Raw genomic sequence first — 17,510 nt, forward strand, 5'->3', positions numbered from 1 at the left:
AAGCAGTAATGCGTTTCGCTGTGAAGGCGGTAGGAAGGTCTTAACACCAGGTGGGCTGTGACCTTTTCTACCCAAAACAGCAATAAAAAAATTTATATAAATATGTTCTATAGAACACTAAAATGAGAGATGTTTAATGTCAGAGAATCAGACACCGAATCTAGTATATTGGGATATCCATATTAAATGGAATTGAATTTAAATGCTATCTATTAATATAATGAGAGCTTAGTGTTGTATATTCTCTGACTACCAACGATTCTTGCACATATTATATATCATATATCATTGTACTGGTGGTAGGACCTCTTGTGAGTCCTCACGGGTAGGTACCCTGCCTAATTCCGCAGTGAAGCAGTAATACGTTTCGGTTTAAAGGGCGGGGCATCCGTTGTAACTATATTGAGACCTTAGAACTTATATCTCAAGGCGGTGGCTCATTTACGTTATAGATGTCTATGGTTTCCAGTGACCACTTAACACCAGGTGGGTTGTGACATCGTCCACCCGTCTGAGCAATAAAAAAAAACTAACCGGGTACGTTTCAGAGTCCGCGTGCTACACCAGCGGAAGCTGCGCGCCGAGCAGTCGGAGAAGCAGCAAGCTCTCGCGCTGGAGCGGATGCAGCGGCTCGTGGAGGAAAGCTCCGGCAACACGAGAGCTTCCCCGCACTCGCACGACGAAGGTAGCCCGTCTGTACTGCAGGCAAACTGTCTAATATTTGCTCACTGTATACATGTATATATCGCTGTGGCGGTAGCCATCACACAACTATGGAGGGTAGAGGTAAGGAGAACCGTCTCATATGGGAGAATCTTGAAAAAGTGTCCCACTTTCAGCACTAAAACTTTAAACTTTCAGGTGTTTCCCGAGCGCTATGACATGTCCTTCTTCAAACGAGGCTTGTGGAGAGTATTAAGCGGTAGGCAGCGGCTTGGCTCTGCCCCTGGCATTGCTGAAGTCCATGGGCGACGGTAACCACTCACCATCAGGTGGGCCGTATGCCCGTCTGCCTACAAAGGCAATAAAAAAAATAAAAAATAAAACTAAATAACAGTTCAAAAATCCTACAGAATGGCACTCGCTACAGACGATGTCTTCCGGACAACCGTACTCGATATTCGATCGATAATAGCATTCACACTTTCATTCACAATTAACATTCGGGCAATACAAAACGATATCATTCTTATGTAGCTAATAAAAAGGTTATCACTTAGAAAGCTAAAGAAGTATGTGTCCAATAAAAACGTACAAAAGACTGTGTGTCTGCGGTTTTATATGAATTACTCCTCCCCGTGGTTCGTCAGGAACATCGACATGCACGACGACCTGGACCTAGAGTCAATCAGTAAGTATCTACAGTCGGCATCAGTGCGCCACTTCGATAAAGCGGCACGACACGAGAATCCCCTCATCGTGACCGCCGGAAACTACAGTCGACGTCGCCCAAAACACGTCATTTCGGATCCTCCCGATCCACTAACGGTGCTTTTGAATTACTAAATTTGCTTGTCGAAAATTCAAGAACACATATTCATATGCTTAATTGTTACAGACCAACAGATGCACGAGAAACCAGAAACTCCGAAGAAGCAACCGAAGGAGCATGCGTTGACTCCCGAAGCCGACGACAAGACCGACTCGCCTTCACCTTACAAAGAACCCCAGCACGTTGAAGAGAGCGACAAGGAATTGTCGCCTTTAAAGGACTTGTCCAACGGTACAGAATTGCATAACAAATCCAGTTCGTTTTAGTATAAATATGACGGTTTGTCGAAGTTAGCATCGCGTTTGTCGAATCCGCCATAGTGTGTCCTTCATCGCTGTTGAACGCGGCCTAATTCATAGACACAGCCCTCTGAGTTTTTGGCCGGGTCCTTTCAGTGGGTCGCGATTCCGATCCGGTGGTAGTTTCAGCGAAGCACGGCTCTTGCTAGGGCTAGTGTTAGCAAATTCTCTTAGGTTGAGCCCGTGAGCTCATCTACCCGTCCGGGTGTAACCGGATTGGCTCATTAAGCTACCAGTGAAAAGGTAGTGTTGACATAATTTATTTATTTTTTTCTTAGCTGATAGCCTTGAGAGGTATCCTTAATTAGTAGGTGAGCTCACGGGGCTCAAACCTGATGACGTTGCTAACACGAACCCTAGCAAGAGCAGTGCTTCGCAGAATCTACCACCGGATCGGAAACGCGACCCACTGAAAAGGGAAGATCTTGCACTGACCGTCCGAATGTTGTTCGGAACTTGTATATATGCAGGCTTGTCTTGAAAATGTCGTAAGCGAGATTCAGGCATCTGTCAAAGATCATGCGTTGTATGATGGCTACCCGCCACAGTTGTGTTAGGTTGGTCTAAGTCTACTCTGGTCCGCAGGCGTGAAGAGCAAGGAGCTGCTGAACAACAACAAGGACGAGTGCGGCGGCGGCGACGCGTCCAAGCTGGACAAGGACAGCGTGCTGGGCGACGACGTGCTCAGCGACCCGGAGAGCGACGGCGCGCAGCACGACGAGGTGGGGCTCCACTGCCGCACCCTGACTAACAAATTTTTTTTTTAATGCTTAGATGGGTCGACGAGCTCACAGCTCACCTGGTGTTAAGTGGTTACTGGAGCCCATAAATATGTACAACGTAAATGCGTCACCCACCTTGAGATATAAGTTCTAAGATCTCAAGTATAGTTACAACGGCTGCCCCACCCTTCAAAGCGAAACGCATTACTGCTTCACGGCAGAAATAGGCAGGTCGGTGGTACCCACCCGCGCGGACTCAAGACGTCCTGCCACCAGTAATAATATACATATAACGATGTTTGACAGGACGAAGACAAGAATTTATCAGCTGAAGAACTTTCGAGAAAGCTCGAGAAGCTTCTAAGGCAGTCGGAACAACAGCTGCAGCAGCTTCAGGCCGGCTCGCACGCACTCCGCGCTACTTGCTACGGACAGGACCGGTGGGGAACGCTGCTACTGTCGGGCTGGACCACCAGACCGGAACAGACATAGACCTCAAACACTAAAATACTAAGTCGAAACCTTGACGGCTTCATACGCGAGACGTAACGCCATACCCCCAGACACAGCCCACTGAGCTTCTCGCCGGATTATCTCAGTGGGTCGCGTTTCCGATCCGCTGGTAGATTCTGCGAAGCACTGCTCTTGCTAGGGTTCGTGTTAGCAACGTCGTCAGGTTTGAGCCCCGTGAGCTCACCTACTAGTTAGGGCTACGCTGATATAGCCTCTCAAGGCTCTCAGCTTAGGTAGGAAGAAAAAAACAAAAAAAGTAACGCCTTCCGGTTCGCAGAGTGGGTCTACGGCCACTGTGCTGTTGAGGTGCAGACCTCATGTCTCAGGATGAGTGACAGCATACACGTCATGATGTCTATGGGCCCCAGTAGTCGCTTAGTGCTATTTGGGTCGTGTAACCGGACTATATACGTATTTATACTTGTAATTGATAATATTATAAATGTGAAAGTGTGTTTGTTTGTCTTACTTTCACGTCGACACGTCGGATCGACATGATTTTTAACCGACTTCAAAAAAGGAGGAGGTTCTCAATTCGACTGTTTGTTTTTGTTAATGTTTTTTACCTCATAACTTTTGACTAGGCGAATCGATTTTGATGATTCTTTTTTTTATTAGAAAGGTGATGCTTCCCGTGTGGTCCCATTTCAATTTAGTCCAGTTCTGAGAATGGTATCCACGAGAAAACCATATAAGTCTTAAATGTTCATTAAGTACGTGCGCGACAAGTAGATGAATAACTCAATAACTCAATATCACGCCAACCGATTTCGATGATTATTGTTTTTAGTGTATATTAATTTGTGTTGGAATATTCTTTTTTTTACTATTTGAAGTCGGTTTTTGTTAAAGCGTGTCTATTTACAATTATTTTGGTCAATACAGTGACATGGGCTACTTTTTATTCATAAAATTTTCATTACCGCGAAAAACTACACATACAACTTTTAGTAAATTTATCGAGTTTCGATTTTATTATCTTAGTCTTAAGGAGCACAATCTACGACGTGTGCTTCGCAAGTTGCTCCAATTATATTAGATCGCGGTCCGCAGGTACTGGCGTCGCTACTGGTCCCTGGGTAAAGCCGGCGGCATCTTCGTTGAAGGGATGGAGTCTGCGCAGCCTGAGATCTTAATGTACCATGAGACCCTCGAAAACAACCTCGCTAGAGATAAAGATGAGATGTCTATTGCGAAAAAGAAAGGTTTGTTTGAACAATATGAGGCCGTCAGCGCAGAAGTGGCCTAACCCACAATTTTTCATCATCATGCTTATATTATTATGTATATTTCAATTTATTCATAGTTTCACTCACAGATAACAGATAGCTTTGTAAACATTATTTTGGCGCGTATTGTTTTTTAGTCTACTCAAATTCAAATTCATGAAAACTTAAACTTCATTGCTCCATAATAACTATGGTAAGCTTAGGCCACTTTTGCGCTGACCGTTTCATATATTATTAGGTCTTAAATTCATAAGTAATTCTGATAGTACATATCGACGCTTGAAAGGCAAACGTGACTAAGCGACAATGCGTGAACTTTACAGTAGACTAATTTAAAGTGGATTTACCTGAAAACAAAATCTATTTTAACGAATCTAGCTGTAGGATTGAAATGATTTTAATAGACCTAGAAATATATATTTTTTGCGCATCGAATATGGTTATTGCCTATCATTTATGTACAAAGCAGTTATTGTCGCTTAGTCACGTTTGCCTTTCAAGCGTCGAATATGTAAACATTTTTTTTTAATTAGTTAATTTATTAAAAAATCTTTACGTATTTTTCGTAAACTTTCAAGATATCAAAAAGTAAATCAAGTAACTCCTTGCAATATATGTAATATGCTCTTTTTTTTTTATTGCCCTTGTAGGCAGACGAGCATACGGCCCACCTGGTGGTGAGTGGTTACGGTCGCCCATGGACTTCAACCATGCCAGGGGCAGAGCCAAGCCGCTGCCTACCGTTTAATACGTCATCATAATTTTAAAACTTTAAAATTATTAGAGGTGAAAGAGAAGATTGAGTCGCCGCCGGAGGAGGGAGACATCAGACCAGACGACACCGAGACTCAAGCGGAAGCTCTCAAATCGCAATTGGAACTGAAAAACATCAAGTCCGAACTCAACCTCAGCGACCACACCCAGATCATCAAGTACGAGCCGAACGTCAAACATGGCGCCTGTAAGGTTGAGGGTAGGTACAGATTTCATTTGCAAACCTTATCTACATGTATACAAGAGCGATTATTGCACATTACATACGGCGTGTGCTCATGAGTAGGCATGGTCGTTGCGCAACGTAAATGGTTATTGAAACTATCCATAGACAAAATAGCTGTTAGCTAGTTTCGCCGTTAACCTGCTAACATCTACCACCTCAATCACGTCACCGATCACGAACACAAATCACACAACGTTCGGCAATATTCGTTTAACTTCGAAATAGACAATCATCATTTTGTCTCTTTCACGCACACGACTGAGATGCATTCGCCCTTTGACTTTAGCCCTTAAAACTCTTAATAAAAAATTAAATTATGAGTGCAAGTTGAAGTCGAATTTTGTGGCCTCGAACCAGTTATTTACGAGTCGCGTGTTTAGCGACAAAGTTTATTAAAAACGAGGCGCTAAGTTTTAAGATTAATTATCAATTGAATAGTTCAAAATATAAAGTGTATGTATCGTTGTTTAATATATATTAAGATTATAGACCTTGTAAACATCTATTATAAAGTACGATACGAAATCTTTAAAGAAGTAAAGCTAACATAATTATCCTATCCTTATAGATAAATTACAAATAAAGTCGTAATTACTGAAATATTAATTTATTGCTAAACAAAACCCGCTATTGCTCGCTACTGAATTAGCGCGTTTCATAAGCCGCTATTGACATTTGACAGCTAGTTTCGTTTCGCTAACCGAAAATGCCGCTACAGCCCACTGCTACTCATGAGTAATACATCCGTGTTTTGAGGTTAGGTACAGATTTTGTTTGCAAACTTTATCTACATGTATACAAGAGCGATTATTGCACACCACGTACGACAAGTGTGCTCATGAGTAATACATCCGTGTTATTTCGTTTTTTTTTTTAAATTTTATGATCTGGTAACTAAGACCTTGAGGCCATGTCTTGTTTTAATGTATAATCTTCATTTTATGAAAAAATGATAATATGGAGTGAAAATGATTAATTTGAGACATTAATCAACTAGGATGAAATTAAATGAAATGATATGAGATGAAATATAATATCAGTAAAATGGTGGTCATATTAAAGATTGTCTAAGAGTCCGAAATATTTCATCATCTCAATTTGAGATTCGAAAGTATGATGAGATTTAAGTTTTCTTTTTGTAATTGATTTAATAATTTTAGTCTACACGCTGAGATTTCGGAAAAATGTACTAATTTATATATTATTAACACAGCGACTGTAAATAAACCGAGCAACCGAGCAACTCTGCGAGAATACAAAGTTGAAACTCGGTAAACGAAAAATAAATTTAAATTCTAAATACCGAAACCAAAACGCGCATAATCTATTTACGATTTTTACGATTCTTTAGGCCAACGAAACGTAACCTAGTACTATAATCCGCAGGCTCGTCAATAAAAATGGAGGAGAAGTTCATTCAGCACAAACAGAACAGCGAGGGTCAGGACATGCTGGACATCGAGGACTCCATACCGACCGCCTTCCTCGTCCAGAAGCCGACCCACAAGCCGCTGTACGCCGCCCAGGCCGAACCCGCCGACCGGCCCCAGGAGATCGTCAAGGTGGAGAACGTCAAGGTCGAAACTCCAGAACAAGACACGAAGGACCAGCTCGTCAACAACCTGGAGGAGCTTCGTAAAATGGCCGAAGCCGTATCGTCACAGCTTGACGCCGCCAAAAAAGCCGAGGAGATCAAACAGGAGAGCCTCAAGTCGGAGACCACCGAACCTGACAGCGCTCAGGCGTACCTCCACTCGAAGATCTTAGAAGGAAAATGGTTCTCGATACTAAGGCACGAGAGTTCATTCTTGAACAGCATCAATGATGGAGACGACGTGGCGTACTGCGACAACGAGCACACGTGCGCCGAGGTGGCGGTGGCGCAGGGACACAAGTGGGACGTCTCCAACAACCTGCATCTGCTGCGCGACCCCAGCCTCTTCACGCTCAACAGCATGGTGACCAGCGTGCAGGTGCCCCCGCCCAGCGTGTGCGCCGACAGCAGCCTCACCATGTCCGGCCTCCACCCAGACGTGATGGAGGCCAGTCTGGCCGGGGACGCGGCAATGGATGAGGACGAGAACAAAGAACAGGTACTTTTGAAGTGAAACTTCTTTAGAATCGTAACTATACCTGAGTCCTTAGAACTTATGTCTCAAAGTGGGTGGCGCATTTACGTTGTAGATATCTATGGGCTCCAGTAACCACTTAACGCCAGGTGAGCTGTGAGTTCGTCCACCCATCTAAGTAATAAAAAAAATAAAAACATCTATCATAATTAGAGGAGTAGGTAGATTGATTTAAGGTCGTTGACGACAAACGCGGAAGATAATATGGATATTTTTACTGGTGGTATGACCTTTTGAGAGTTCGCGCGGGTAGGTTCCACCACCCTGGCTGCTTCTGCCGTGAAGCAGTAATGCGTTTCGGTTTGAAGGGCGGGGCAGCCGTTGTAACTATACTTGAAACCTTAGAACTAATATCTCAAGGTGGGTGGCGCATTTACGTTGTAGATGTCTATGGGCTCCAGTAACCACTTAACACCAGGTGGGCTGTGAGCTCGTCCACCCATGTAAGCAATAAAAAAAAATATGCCTCCAAAATACCGGAACTTCATATTTATTGTGATATTTGTTCCGGAATTTTTAAATTAGCATGAATCTGTGTTTAAGGTGAAAAACATATTAATAATATTAATCCACGCTACCAGTGCTAGCTGGTAAAAGAAATCCATATTTTATTTTATACAAAAATACGGTATTTTGTCGTTTTCTGTTGAATTAGAAATGACGCTTGTCAGTATGAGACAAAACTTAGACAGGGCTTTTTGTTACTTTATCTCATAAATATAGAAATTGTATTCGATGAGGATTAAAAATAATATTTTCAAATTAAAAAAATAATTATTATGGATAAAATGGCATGTCCACATTATAATATTATCCTGACGCAAGTATATAAAATCAATCTACCTACTCCGATCACTGATCATAATATATGTCACTTCAATTAGAATGACTAAATCTCAATTATTTATTTATTTATAACTTCATATACTAGAAAGTATAAAGGCGGACTTAATGCCATAGGCATTTTCTAACAGTCTACCTTAGAGGAGTGCAGAGATGAAGCTTGGTAGGTGTAGTGTGAAGGTGATATTACTTAAACATATGTGTATATAATATAACATACATAATATTTATAGATACAAATACTCGTACTTAAATATATACATATACATATAAAAACATATATAATATATAAGCAAATATTATCAATTAGATGACTCTGCTAACTAACTCTCTGAGAAACAGTTCTCGAACCCTCGTCTTAAACGCTTCACGTGTAGTGGCAATTATCTGTTTAGGAGAACGACTTAGAGAAGGAGCTCCAAGCGGACAGGCTGAAGCTTGACGCGGCGGCCCAGCGCGCCAAGGCGAGCAGCCTCACCAGCCTCGGCCTGCTCAACTTCAACGCGCTGTCCACCTACGTCACGTGCGACAGCCCGCCGCCCATACAGATGTCGCCCGACGAGCTCGAGCAGCTCGACTACTGCAAGATATACGGACTGCCCAAGAAGATCAGCGGGAACTTCGTGACCAGGGAGCTCAGGTACCCCGACCCTGCTTCTAACTAATGTGATAAATGAACTCGCGCGGACTCACAAGAGGTCCTACCACCAGTAAATACGCAAATTAGAAATTCGCGGGTTTTGATTTGTGACGTAATCCGTGTTTGTGACTTATCATTGTGAACTACTAAATAACCTGGCAGACTTTGTAGTGCCTCAATCGATAAATAATAAACACTTCAAGGGGGCACATCAAAGGAAAAAAAAAATGTTTCTTTTTATATAATTCCGAGCTTTTTTATATTTTCTCACCTTTCAAACCTTCTCTGGACTTCCACGAATAATTCAAGACCAAAATTAGCCAAATCGGTCCAGCCGTTCTCGAGTTTTAGCGAGACTAACGAACAGCAATTCATTTTTATATATATAGATTATTATTGAAACTATTTATACTAGTATATTTAGGCTAGTATTATTGAAACAGAGAGAAATATAATTAATATTTATTATCTTTGGTTATTAGAATATTCTTAGTTAGAAGAATTAGAATAGTAGTAAAAACCAAAATAACACACAAAAACAGATTACCGCTGGTAGTGGTGTCTATGAAGCCGCCGGTAAATAGGGCTCCAGAGTGAGACCTCCCACGAACCACACCGTATCTAGGATGACTGCTCTTTCCTCCAGGCCCTTGACCCAGCAGAGTACTTTTATTATTATTAACAAGGCATTGCCAATGTTAGCGACTATTCATCTTAAGTCGAAGTTAACGTGTAGTCATTGAGATTGAACGTGCCAGGCACGGCTGGTGGCGGATCACGGACTCCGAGCAGCTGAGGGCGCTGATGGAGGCTCTCCATCCGCGAGGAGTTCGAGAACGGGAGCTGCACGCGTCCTTCGTCAACCACCTACCGACCGCCAACAACAAGGTACGCTGAGTTATTTTTACCGAATCTACCAAAAGTATGGCCCAGGAGACAGCGGCTCACTATGAAGTACTCTATGATAGTAAAAATCATTACAATTTTACCAAATGTATTATAAACTAGCTGACCCGGCAGACTTCGTAGCGCCTTGTAGAAGTAGTTGTATTAGTTCTGCTCCTAACTGTATTAGGTAGGCGCTGACACGAAGGATGGTTTACACAGTGAATATAAATATGTACTGCTTTGAATAGTTTGTTGAAGATAGCAATATTCACAAACAAACTATGACAGAAGTGGCACGATAAAGAAATAACATATAGGAGCAGTAAAGCACTGACACGAACGATGGGTAGCACAGCGAATATCGATGTGTACTGCCCGCAGTTTTCAAGATTGCCGAAGTGTTGAACAACAAAAATAAATGATTGCCTGAATTCATAGGCGACAGCGATTTTGTTGAATTGTAAGGCGGTTGCCCAAGTAGTGGCGAGTAAGTGAGTCGCCACAACGACACAATCGATGAATAAAAGACCTAAACGTTTGTATAAAATAAACTTAAAACAAACGAAAGGAATCTGTCCGACGGGTCCCCCGTCAAAACATCAAAAGGATAACAAAATTGTTATTTTTATTTAATTCCGAGCATTTTCATATTTGTTTAAACCTTTTAAAGCTTCTCTGGACTTCCACAAATATTTCAAAAGATCAAAATTAGCCAAATCGGTCCAGTCGTTCTCGAGTTTTAGCGAGACTAACGAACAGCAATTCATTTATATATATATATAGACGTACCCCATATGAGTCGACTATTATCAAAGCCGGCAATGTGACTTTTGGACAATTATTGGTAAATCAGAAAAACGAATTATTGACTTTGTATTCCATTGGCAGTCACAAAACTCTTCTGAACGACATCTTAGATAAATAACAGGTTAAGTATTAACCTTTATTTAATGCAGGTTTTGAACCGTATTCTTTGAAGGAGACGATTATATTCAAATCAATCTGTATCGACATATCAATAACATTTTTTTGTCCAAATGCACAGATTGCCACCTTTGATAATAGACGACTCATATATTCTAATCGATGTTATTCCGCAGCTGCACATAGACCTGGGCGATGTCCCGGTCGATTTGGACCCGGGTAGCGAGGACCCGGGTGAGCACTCCGCCGGGTACCCGCCACCCGACTCGCCCTCGTCGTACTGCGCGCTCACCGCGAGACGGGTCGATCTGAATCTATTGCAAATGGTACGTTACATTTACTTTGCATGATAATGAATATATTTTATTTGAATGAAAAAATTGTTACATCGTGAATGCACCACTACTGACTTCCCATACCTTCCCATACCTTCCCATAACCATAAATCTTACATCAAAGCCATAAGTAAGGTAGATCAAAAGTTTTGATGGTTTAAATATGTGACCCTTAAAAACTTAAATAAATAACACAAATTGGGATAGTGATTTGTCGATAAAAATCCCCATATTTTACTCCCCTTAAGTCTTTGACACTGGTGCACGGATGCATTGTGTACAACTGTCTTTCGATAGCATTCAATTTTACACACGAAGGGAACGTTTCACCGACATTCATCTACTGACAGATACATTGAGGAATATACGCATTATTATTATTATTATTGCTTAGATGGGTGGACGAGCTCACAGCCCACCTGGTGTTAATTGGTTACTGGATCTACAACGTAAATGCGCCACCCATCTTGAGATATAAGTTCTAAGGTCTCAGTATAGTTACAACGGCTGCCCCACCCTTTAAACCGAAACGCATTACTGCCTCACGGTAGAAATAGGTAGAGCGGTGGTACTTACCCGCGCGGACTCGCAAGAGGTCCTACCACCAGATGGAGAAAGATCGTGCGTGCGAAGGTGATACAAAAGGGTGGTTACGACCCTCAGCAGTGAGGAATACGACGCAAGGAGGAAATAATGAGGATTAGTAGAGTGTTGAGAGTTAGATAACTGAAGTAACGTATACCTGTAGGTAGAGCAGCTGGAGGAGCGCGTGGCGGCGGCGTCGCTGCAGACCAAGGGCTGGCGGCCGTCGCGCGGGGCGGCGGGGGCGGCGGCGGGGGGGTTGGGGGGCGCGGAGCTGGTGGCGCGCGCGCGGCTCAAGCTGGCGGCCGTGGAGGCGCACATCGAGAGGAGATACCTCAAACCGCCTTTGGTACAAAGGTATGCTAGGTAATGCAACGCCACTCCCATCGTTACGCTTCTGTCTGCCCTCGGGACGCACCACGCCGTGGTCGACACTGCTCATATTACGAATATCCTTTAAACGTACTAAAATACGGCTACGGCTAGCGGTAGGCAGCGGCTTGGCTCTGCCCCTGGCATTGCTGAAGTCCACGGGCGACGGTAACCACTCACCATCAGGTGGGCCGTATGCTCGTCTGCCTACAAGGTCAATAAAATATATATATATATATATATATATACTTCATTTCTGTCTGTTAATTGAGAGCACGATTTTAATGTCACAATTCACACTTGAGTTGATAATGAGTTATTTAAAAAAAAAAAAAAAAAAACTCCCAACTTAATATCGATAATTTTATTATCTGTGAACAACTAATATCTAATCTAGAGTTGTTACAATATTACATGGCTGGATAATTTTTGGTGATACTACGTATTGTAAAATAATGGACAAAATGTTAATAAATTACAAAACGTGTGATTTAATAACTAACAGACTATTTGCGATAAGAACTTGCGTCTTGTAATAACTCTACAAGGATCACAGTGTCTGCTCTATACGTATAGTATTAGAATTGCGTTATTCTTTCGGCGCCGCAGTACCGCGCGGCGTCGCGAGCTCGCCGCGGCGTTGTGCGTCCCGGGGGACAGGGAGGCTTTGAACATGTGTGTTTTGGACGATTTTTTTTTGTGGTGGGTAGTTTCATTATTTAAAAAAAAAACAGTGCTTGTACTATAACTTATATTTATGCCTCAAATTGCATATGGCTGGTTAGCTAACAGAAATTAATTCTATAAATACATTGTCTTGTGTGCTTAATTTCTGCGCTGAGTATTTTTTCGTAAATGGTTTTGATCTGCCAATCGCTTTTTATTAAATCGAATGTAAATTTTAATGTAACAATAATGTGGTTAATTTGAAAATTTAATATAGAACTTGCTTTAAAATGAGAATACCCTCCGTCTTTTTTGTGGTAGGACGAAAATAGGTTGGTTGACTATGAAATTAGAATAAATTGGATGGTCCCTAAATATAATAAGAAAAAATTCAATTTATTTGCCATATTATTTCCCAAGCTTTTTTTGGTCTATTAGTATGATAACCTTAATATAATTAATTAAGGGGGCTACTTTTATGACAGAGCGAGAGGGCTCTAGTTATTTTCATATTAAGTTATATCCTTTAAACCTACTTATATCCGTTTTATTATCATTTAAATCGCTGCAGAGAAACGCCCTAATGCACGAGTTTGTTGTTAAAAATGTTTGAAATAATTGCATGGTACCTTCATTAAAAAAAATATATATTATCTGCAAGTCGCAGTTATGCATGTTATTTCCCAATGACAATTTTAAGCTAACATTAACTTTGTAAGATGAGCACACCACTATTTTTAGTTTCATCTTAATATATATAAATTACGTGTCACGTTGTTTGTCCGCGATGGACACCTAAACTAATGAACCGATTTTAATCTTTTATATATTTTAAATGTGTTTTGTTCCGACTTAGGCCATAGGATGGTTTTTATTTAGTTTAATGGTCGCAATATTTATTAATTAACAATAAAATGATGTTAATCCAAATTTAAATGATACGTTTTAAAATTATGAATAATTGAATAAAAATAATAATTATTGAGGTAAAGCTACTTATAAATAGAACATCTGCTGTTAGCTCACCGCCGGTTGACAGCGTCCCTATAAGGCTGGCAGCATTTCCACGCTGTATAGCAATGCTAATTCTTTGTGCAAAATACGTACCGGCCTTCTAGTCTCCCGAGGCCTCAAAAGGTTTTTTTTTAAGGTCCTTAAAAAAGCTTTTACCAGATGGGCCCCAGGGGTCCAAAGTTTCCACCCCAAACGGAACAAAAATGAAATCTTTAGAGAGATTTTCATATTTCCGTCGTTTGAACCCTTCAGCCGTTGAAGCAGCGCTGCCAAATAAAATGATTTCTTATGTTGGTTATTGTTATCAATTGTAAGTTTCATAAATCTAAAACAGATGGCGCCTTAAATCAGTTTTACACACAATTATAATACTGTCTGACATTAATATCTCATAGATGGCGTTGTGTTAAAAATACCAACGCTTCACATAAGCTACAATTTAATGGCCTAAACACCACGTGTTGCTGAGGCTAAAGTATAAGTGAAATTTATTTCGCAGTAAACGCAATGCAGTGAAATCCAATTGTTCTTACTTTGTTATTTTTTGGTATTATCATAGCCGGCCACGTGTTATTCAGAAACAAAAACCTTAGCCACAGCAACGTGTGGCCGAGTCTGCTAGTCAATGATGAACTATAGAGATCTGACTTTAAATGTGAGAAATAATAATTATTTGACGATGACAAGTATGAGTCTTGACGAAAATTATGGATAACCTAGTTTTCGTTTGTCTTACGAACGAAGTGCCGACGGTGTGTGTAATAGATTGTGTTAAATTTATTAACAAAAAATTAACGTTAACCAATAATTGCGTATTTTGGTGGGACATTTTTTTCGAAATTGAAATTTTTGGATATTAAAAATATTGGTGTGAAAATATTTAATTTAACAACACAGTCAATTAGCATATCGACGCTTGAAAGGCAAACGTGACTAAGCGACAATGCGTGAACTTTACAGTAGACTAATCTAAAGTTGAAATACCTGAAAACAAATTATATTTTAACGAATCTAGCTGTAGGATTGAAATGATTTTAATAGACCTAGAAATATATTTTTTTTGTGCGTCGAATATAATTATTGCCTATCATTTATGTACAAAGCAGTTATTGTCGCTTAGTCACCGTTTGCCTTTCAGGCGTCGATATTATAAATATAATTTATTTATATATTACTTATAAAAAAAGCAACTTATTTACTTACATAAAAAAGTAACTCTTGCTTATCGAAGCTTGAATCTGTAATTACATCGCTTTTAATGACTACGTAATCATTCGTAATGCTTGCTTACAGCACAGCGGAAGCGAACCTGGGAGCGATGTTGTCAGGCGAGCACGGCAACACGTCCGCGCCGTCGCCGCAGAACTCTGACGGCGGGAACGAGTCTAAAGGTGAGGTTCATATTGCTAAATATTATACAGCTGGTCTTAAATGACTACCCGAGTTTACGGAGATGCCACATTCTTTGAAGTGAAACTTCTTTAGAATCGTTGTGAAACTCAACTCGATGAAACGAAAAAATAAGTCTATTGAGACACAAACACATAAATGTATTTTTTTTTATTGCTTAGATGAGTGGACGAGCTCACAGCCCGCCTGGTGTTAAGTGGTTACTGGAGCCCATAGACCCACCTTGAGATAGAAGTTCTAAGGCCTCAGTAGACTGTTTGCCGGGAAGCATTACTGCTTCACAACAAAAACTACCTACCTCAAAACTACCATAGCGAGAGCTCAGTCGGTGTCTAAGAGTCCTCCTAGATGAAATTACAAATCGAGACTCTACACAACGCCCCCCCTTTTTCTGGGTCTCTTACCGCCCCCTTTTAGGCCTGCAGCGCCCCGCCCACAGGGGTCGTTATCACCCACTTTGGGAAAGGTTGGTATGGAGCATAAACATTTTATATTTCTTGGTTATGATCCGCAATCACTCCGTAGACTGTGAGCAGATGAGCTGATAATGATGAGTCACCAATCCGAAGTGACTAGACGATGTCTCTACGTATTAAGGTCGATTATAGAGTCAAAGTCGTTGAACTAGTTCGTGTGAAATTCGTTGCTAGAGATGGCGCTTGTGCAGAGGGTCGTGTGCCAGTCGGTTTGGACGATTGTTGATGGAGGGAAATGGTATGTGAGAGAATGATGCAGTGCAGGAGTCACGACCCTCAGTAGTGAGTGAAGCGGCATTTATGTCGAAGATGTCTATGGGCTCCGGTAACGACTTAACACCAGGTGGGCCGTGAGTTCGTCCACCAATCTAAGCAATAACAAAAAAAGGTGAAAAAATGGGACGCTAAAAATTTAATTTATTTTCAAAGTTGGCAGTCGACAAGTTTGAGAACCCCTGCTCTATACTAACATTGACATTAGCACGTGACGTTTTCAGACAACAAGGGCATAGCCCGCGGGCTGGCCACGTGGAGGGACGCCGTGGCGCGCTGCAGCACGTCAGCACAGCTCGCCATGCTGCTGCACGCGCTGGAGACCGCCGTGGCCTGGGACAAGAGCGTCATGAAGGCCGTGAGTGTCGCCAGGGACTGCCTTAGAGCAATATGAAAGCATTTTAAAAATGCCGTTTGAATCTGATAATACTAGCGGCCCGCTCCGGCTTTGCTCGGGTCTTTAACGAAAATTTCAAAAAATATAATAATAGTTTAAAAAAACTAACAGAATACGCTTTTATAGAAAATCCAACTTAAAAAATTGAAAATAAATTTAAATTAAAAATGATGATAGAACAAAACAAATTTTTGTTTGACCACCAATACAATATATTTATAAATTCAATAAGTACCATGCATCCACACCCTTAACCAACACTCACACTCAAACAAACAGACTTTTTAGCGGGAACGCGAGGAGTGAAGCTGTGTGGTTTGTTTTATTTTGTCTATTTAGTGTTTCTTCAGGTTTAAATGTGTAATAACGGTGGTTTATAAACTGTTTAGTATCTGTGAAAGTGCACAAATGTGGGAAAATGAAACAAAGCCGCTGGGCGTAACTTCTCGGGATTCTCCAAAAAGTCCACTGAACAAATCTCAATAAATGACCACCATTTTACTAAGATTATATTTCATCCCATATCATCTCATTTCATATCATTTTAACCCAGTTGATTAATGTCTCAAATTTATCATCTTCATTTCACTTCACTCCATATCATTTTTCATAAAAATAAGAATATTAATTAAAATAAGACATGACTAAAGGTCCTAGTGACCAGGTCATAAAATCTCTTAAAAAAAAAACTAACAAACACACGCGCACACATGACCACCATAAGTTTATTGGAAGTAAACCGTTCTCATCCTTATTGCGATCGACAGAACTGTCAGTTTTGTCTGAACGGGGACAACGAGGATCAGCTGCTGCTCTGCGACGCGTGCGACAAGGGCTACCACACCTACTGCTTCAAGCCGCGGATGGACAAGATACCCGAGGGAGACTGGTCAGTTTCTACCCTCTATTGATCTATAAACTGGTGGTAGGGCCTCTAGTGAGTCTGCACGGGTAGGTACTACAACCCTGCCTATTTCTGCCGTGAAGCAGTAATGCGTTTCGGTTTGAAGGGTGGGGCAGCCGTTGTAACTATATCGAGACTAGAACTCATATCTCAAGGTGGCGGCATTTACGTTGTAGATGTCTATGGCCTTCGGTGACCACTTAAAAACAGGGGGGCTGTGAGATCGTTCACTCATCTATGCAATAAGAAAAAAGAAAAAGAAAAAGGATTGTGTGGTTTTATGAAACCACAGTAAAAGTGAAACTTTTTTCAAATTATAGACATTGAACTCTGACAAACAACATTTACATTAAACACTGACAAAAACAAAAACAAAATAGCGTTGAGCACTGGCACTAATGA

General features: G+C 41.1%; 1 protein-coding gene across 14 annotated transcripts in view; it reads left to right on the forward strand.

The window, feature by feature from the left end:
- Window positions 1–17,510, forward strand: part of LOC114241927 (bromodomain adjacent to zinc finger domain protein 2A) — a 122,851-nt gene that overhangs the window by 97,982 nt on the left and 7,359 nt on the right. For 13 of the 14 annotated variants that reach the window (XM_028172917.2, XM_089735446.1, XM_089735461.1 and 10 more), the window contains 14 exons: window positions 549–685; window positions 1,559–1,723; window positions 2,377–2,513; window positions 2,820–2,953; window positions 4,080–4,231; window positions 5,040–5,228; window positions 6,642–7,348; window positions 8,623–8,867; window positions 9,626–9,755; window positions 10,856–11,005; window positions 11,763–11,962; window positions 14,942–15,039; window positions 16,032–16,165; window positions 16,972–17,093. In XM_028172917.2, coding sequence (XP_028028718.2) covers window positions 549–685; window positions 1,559–1,723; window positions 2,377–2,513; window positions 2,820–2,953; window positions 4,080–4,231; window positions 5,040–5,228; window positions 6,642–7,348; window positions 8,623–8,867; window positions 9,626–9,755; window positions 10,856–11,005; window positions 11,763–11,962; window positions 14,942–15,039; window positions 16,032–16,165; window positions 16,972–17,093 — 2,700 coding nt within the window. The remainder of the gene's footprint in view (window positions 1–548; window positions 686–1,558; window positions 1,724–2,376; window positions 2,514–2,819; window positions 2,954–4,079; window positions 4,232–5,039; window positions 5,229–6,641; window positions 7,349–8,622; window positions 8,868–9,625; window positions 9,756–10,855; window positions 11,006–11,762; window positions 11,963–14,941; window positions 15,040–16,031; window positions 16,166–16,971; window positions 17,094–17,510) is intronic. The other variant, XM_089735438.1, reaches the window with a different exon arrangement.

The sequence above is a fragment of the Bombyx mandarina genome, chromosome 02 (genome assembly GCF_030267445.1).
Source record: "Bombyx mandarina strain Sakado chromosome 02, ASM3026744v2".
NCBI classification, from domain to species: domain Eukaryota; kingdom Metazoa; phylum Arthropoda; class Insecta; order Lepidoptera; family Bombycidae; genus Bombyx; species Bombyx mandarina.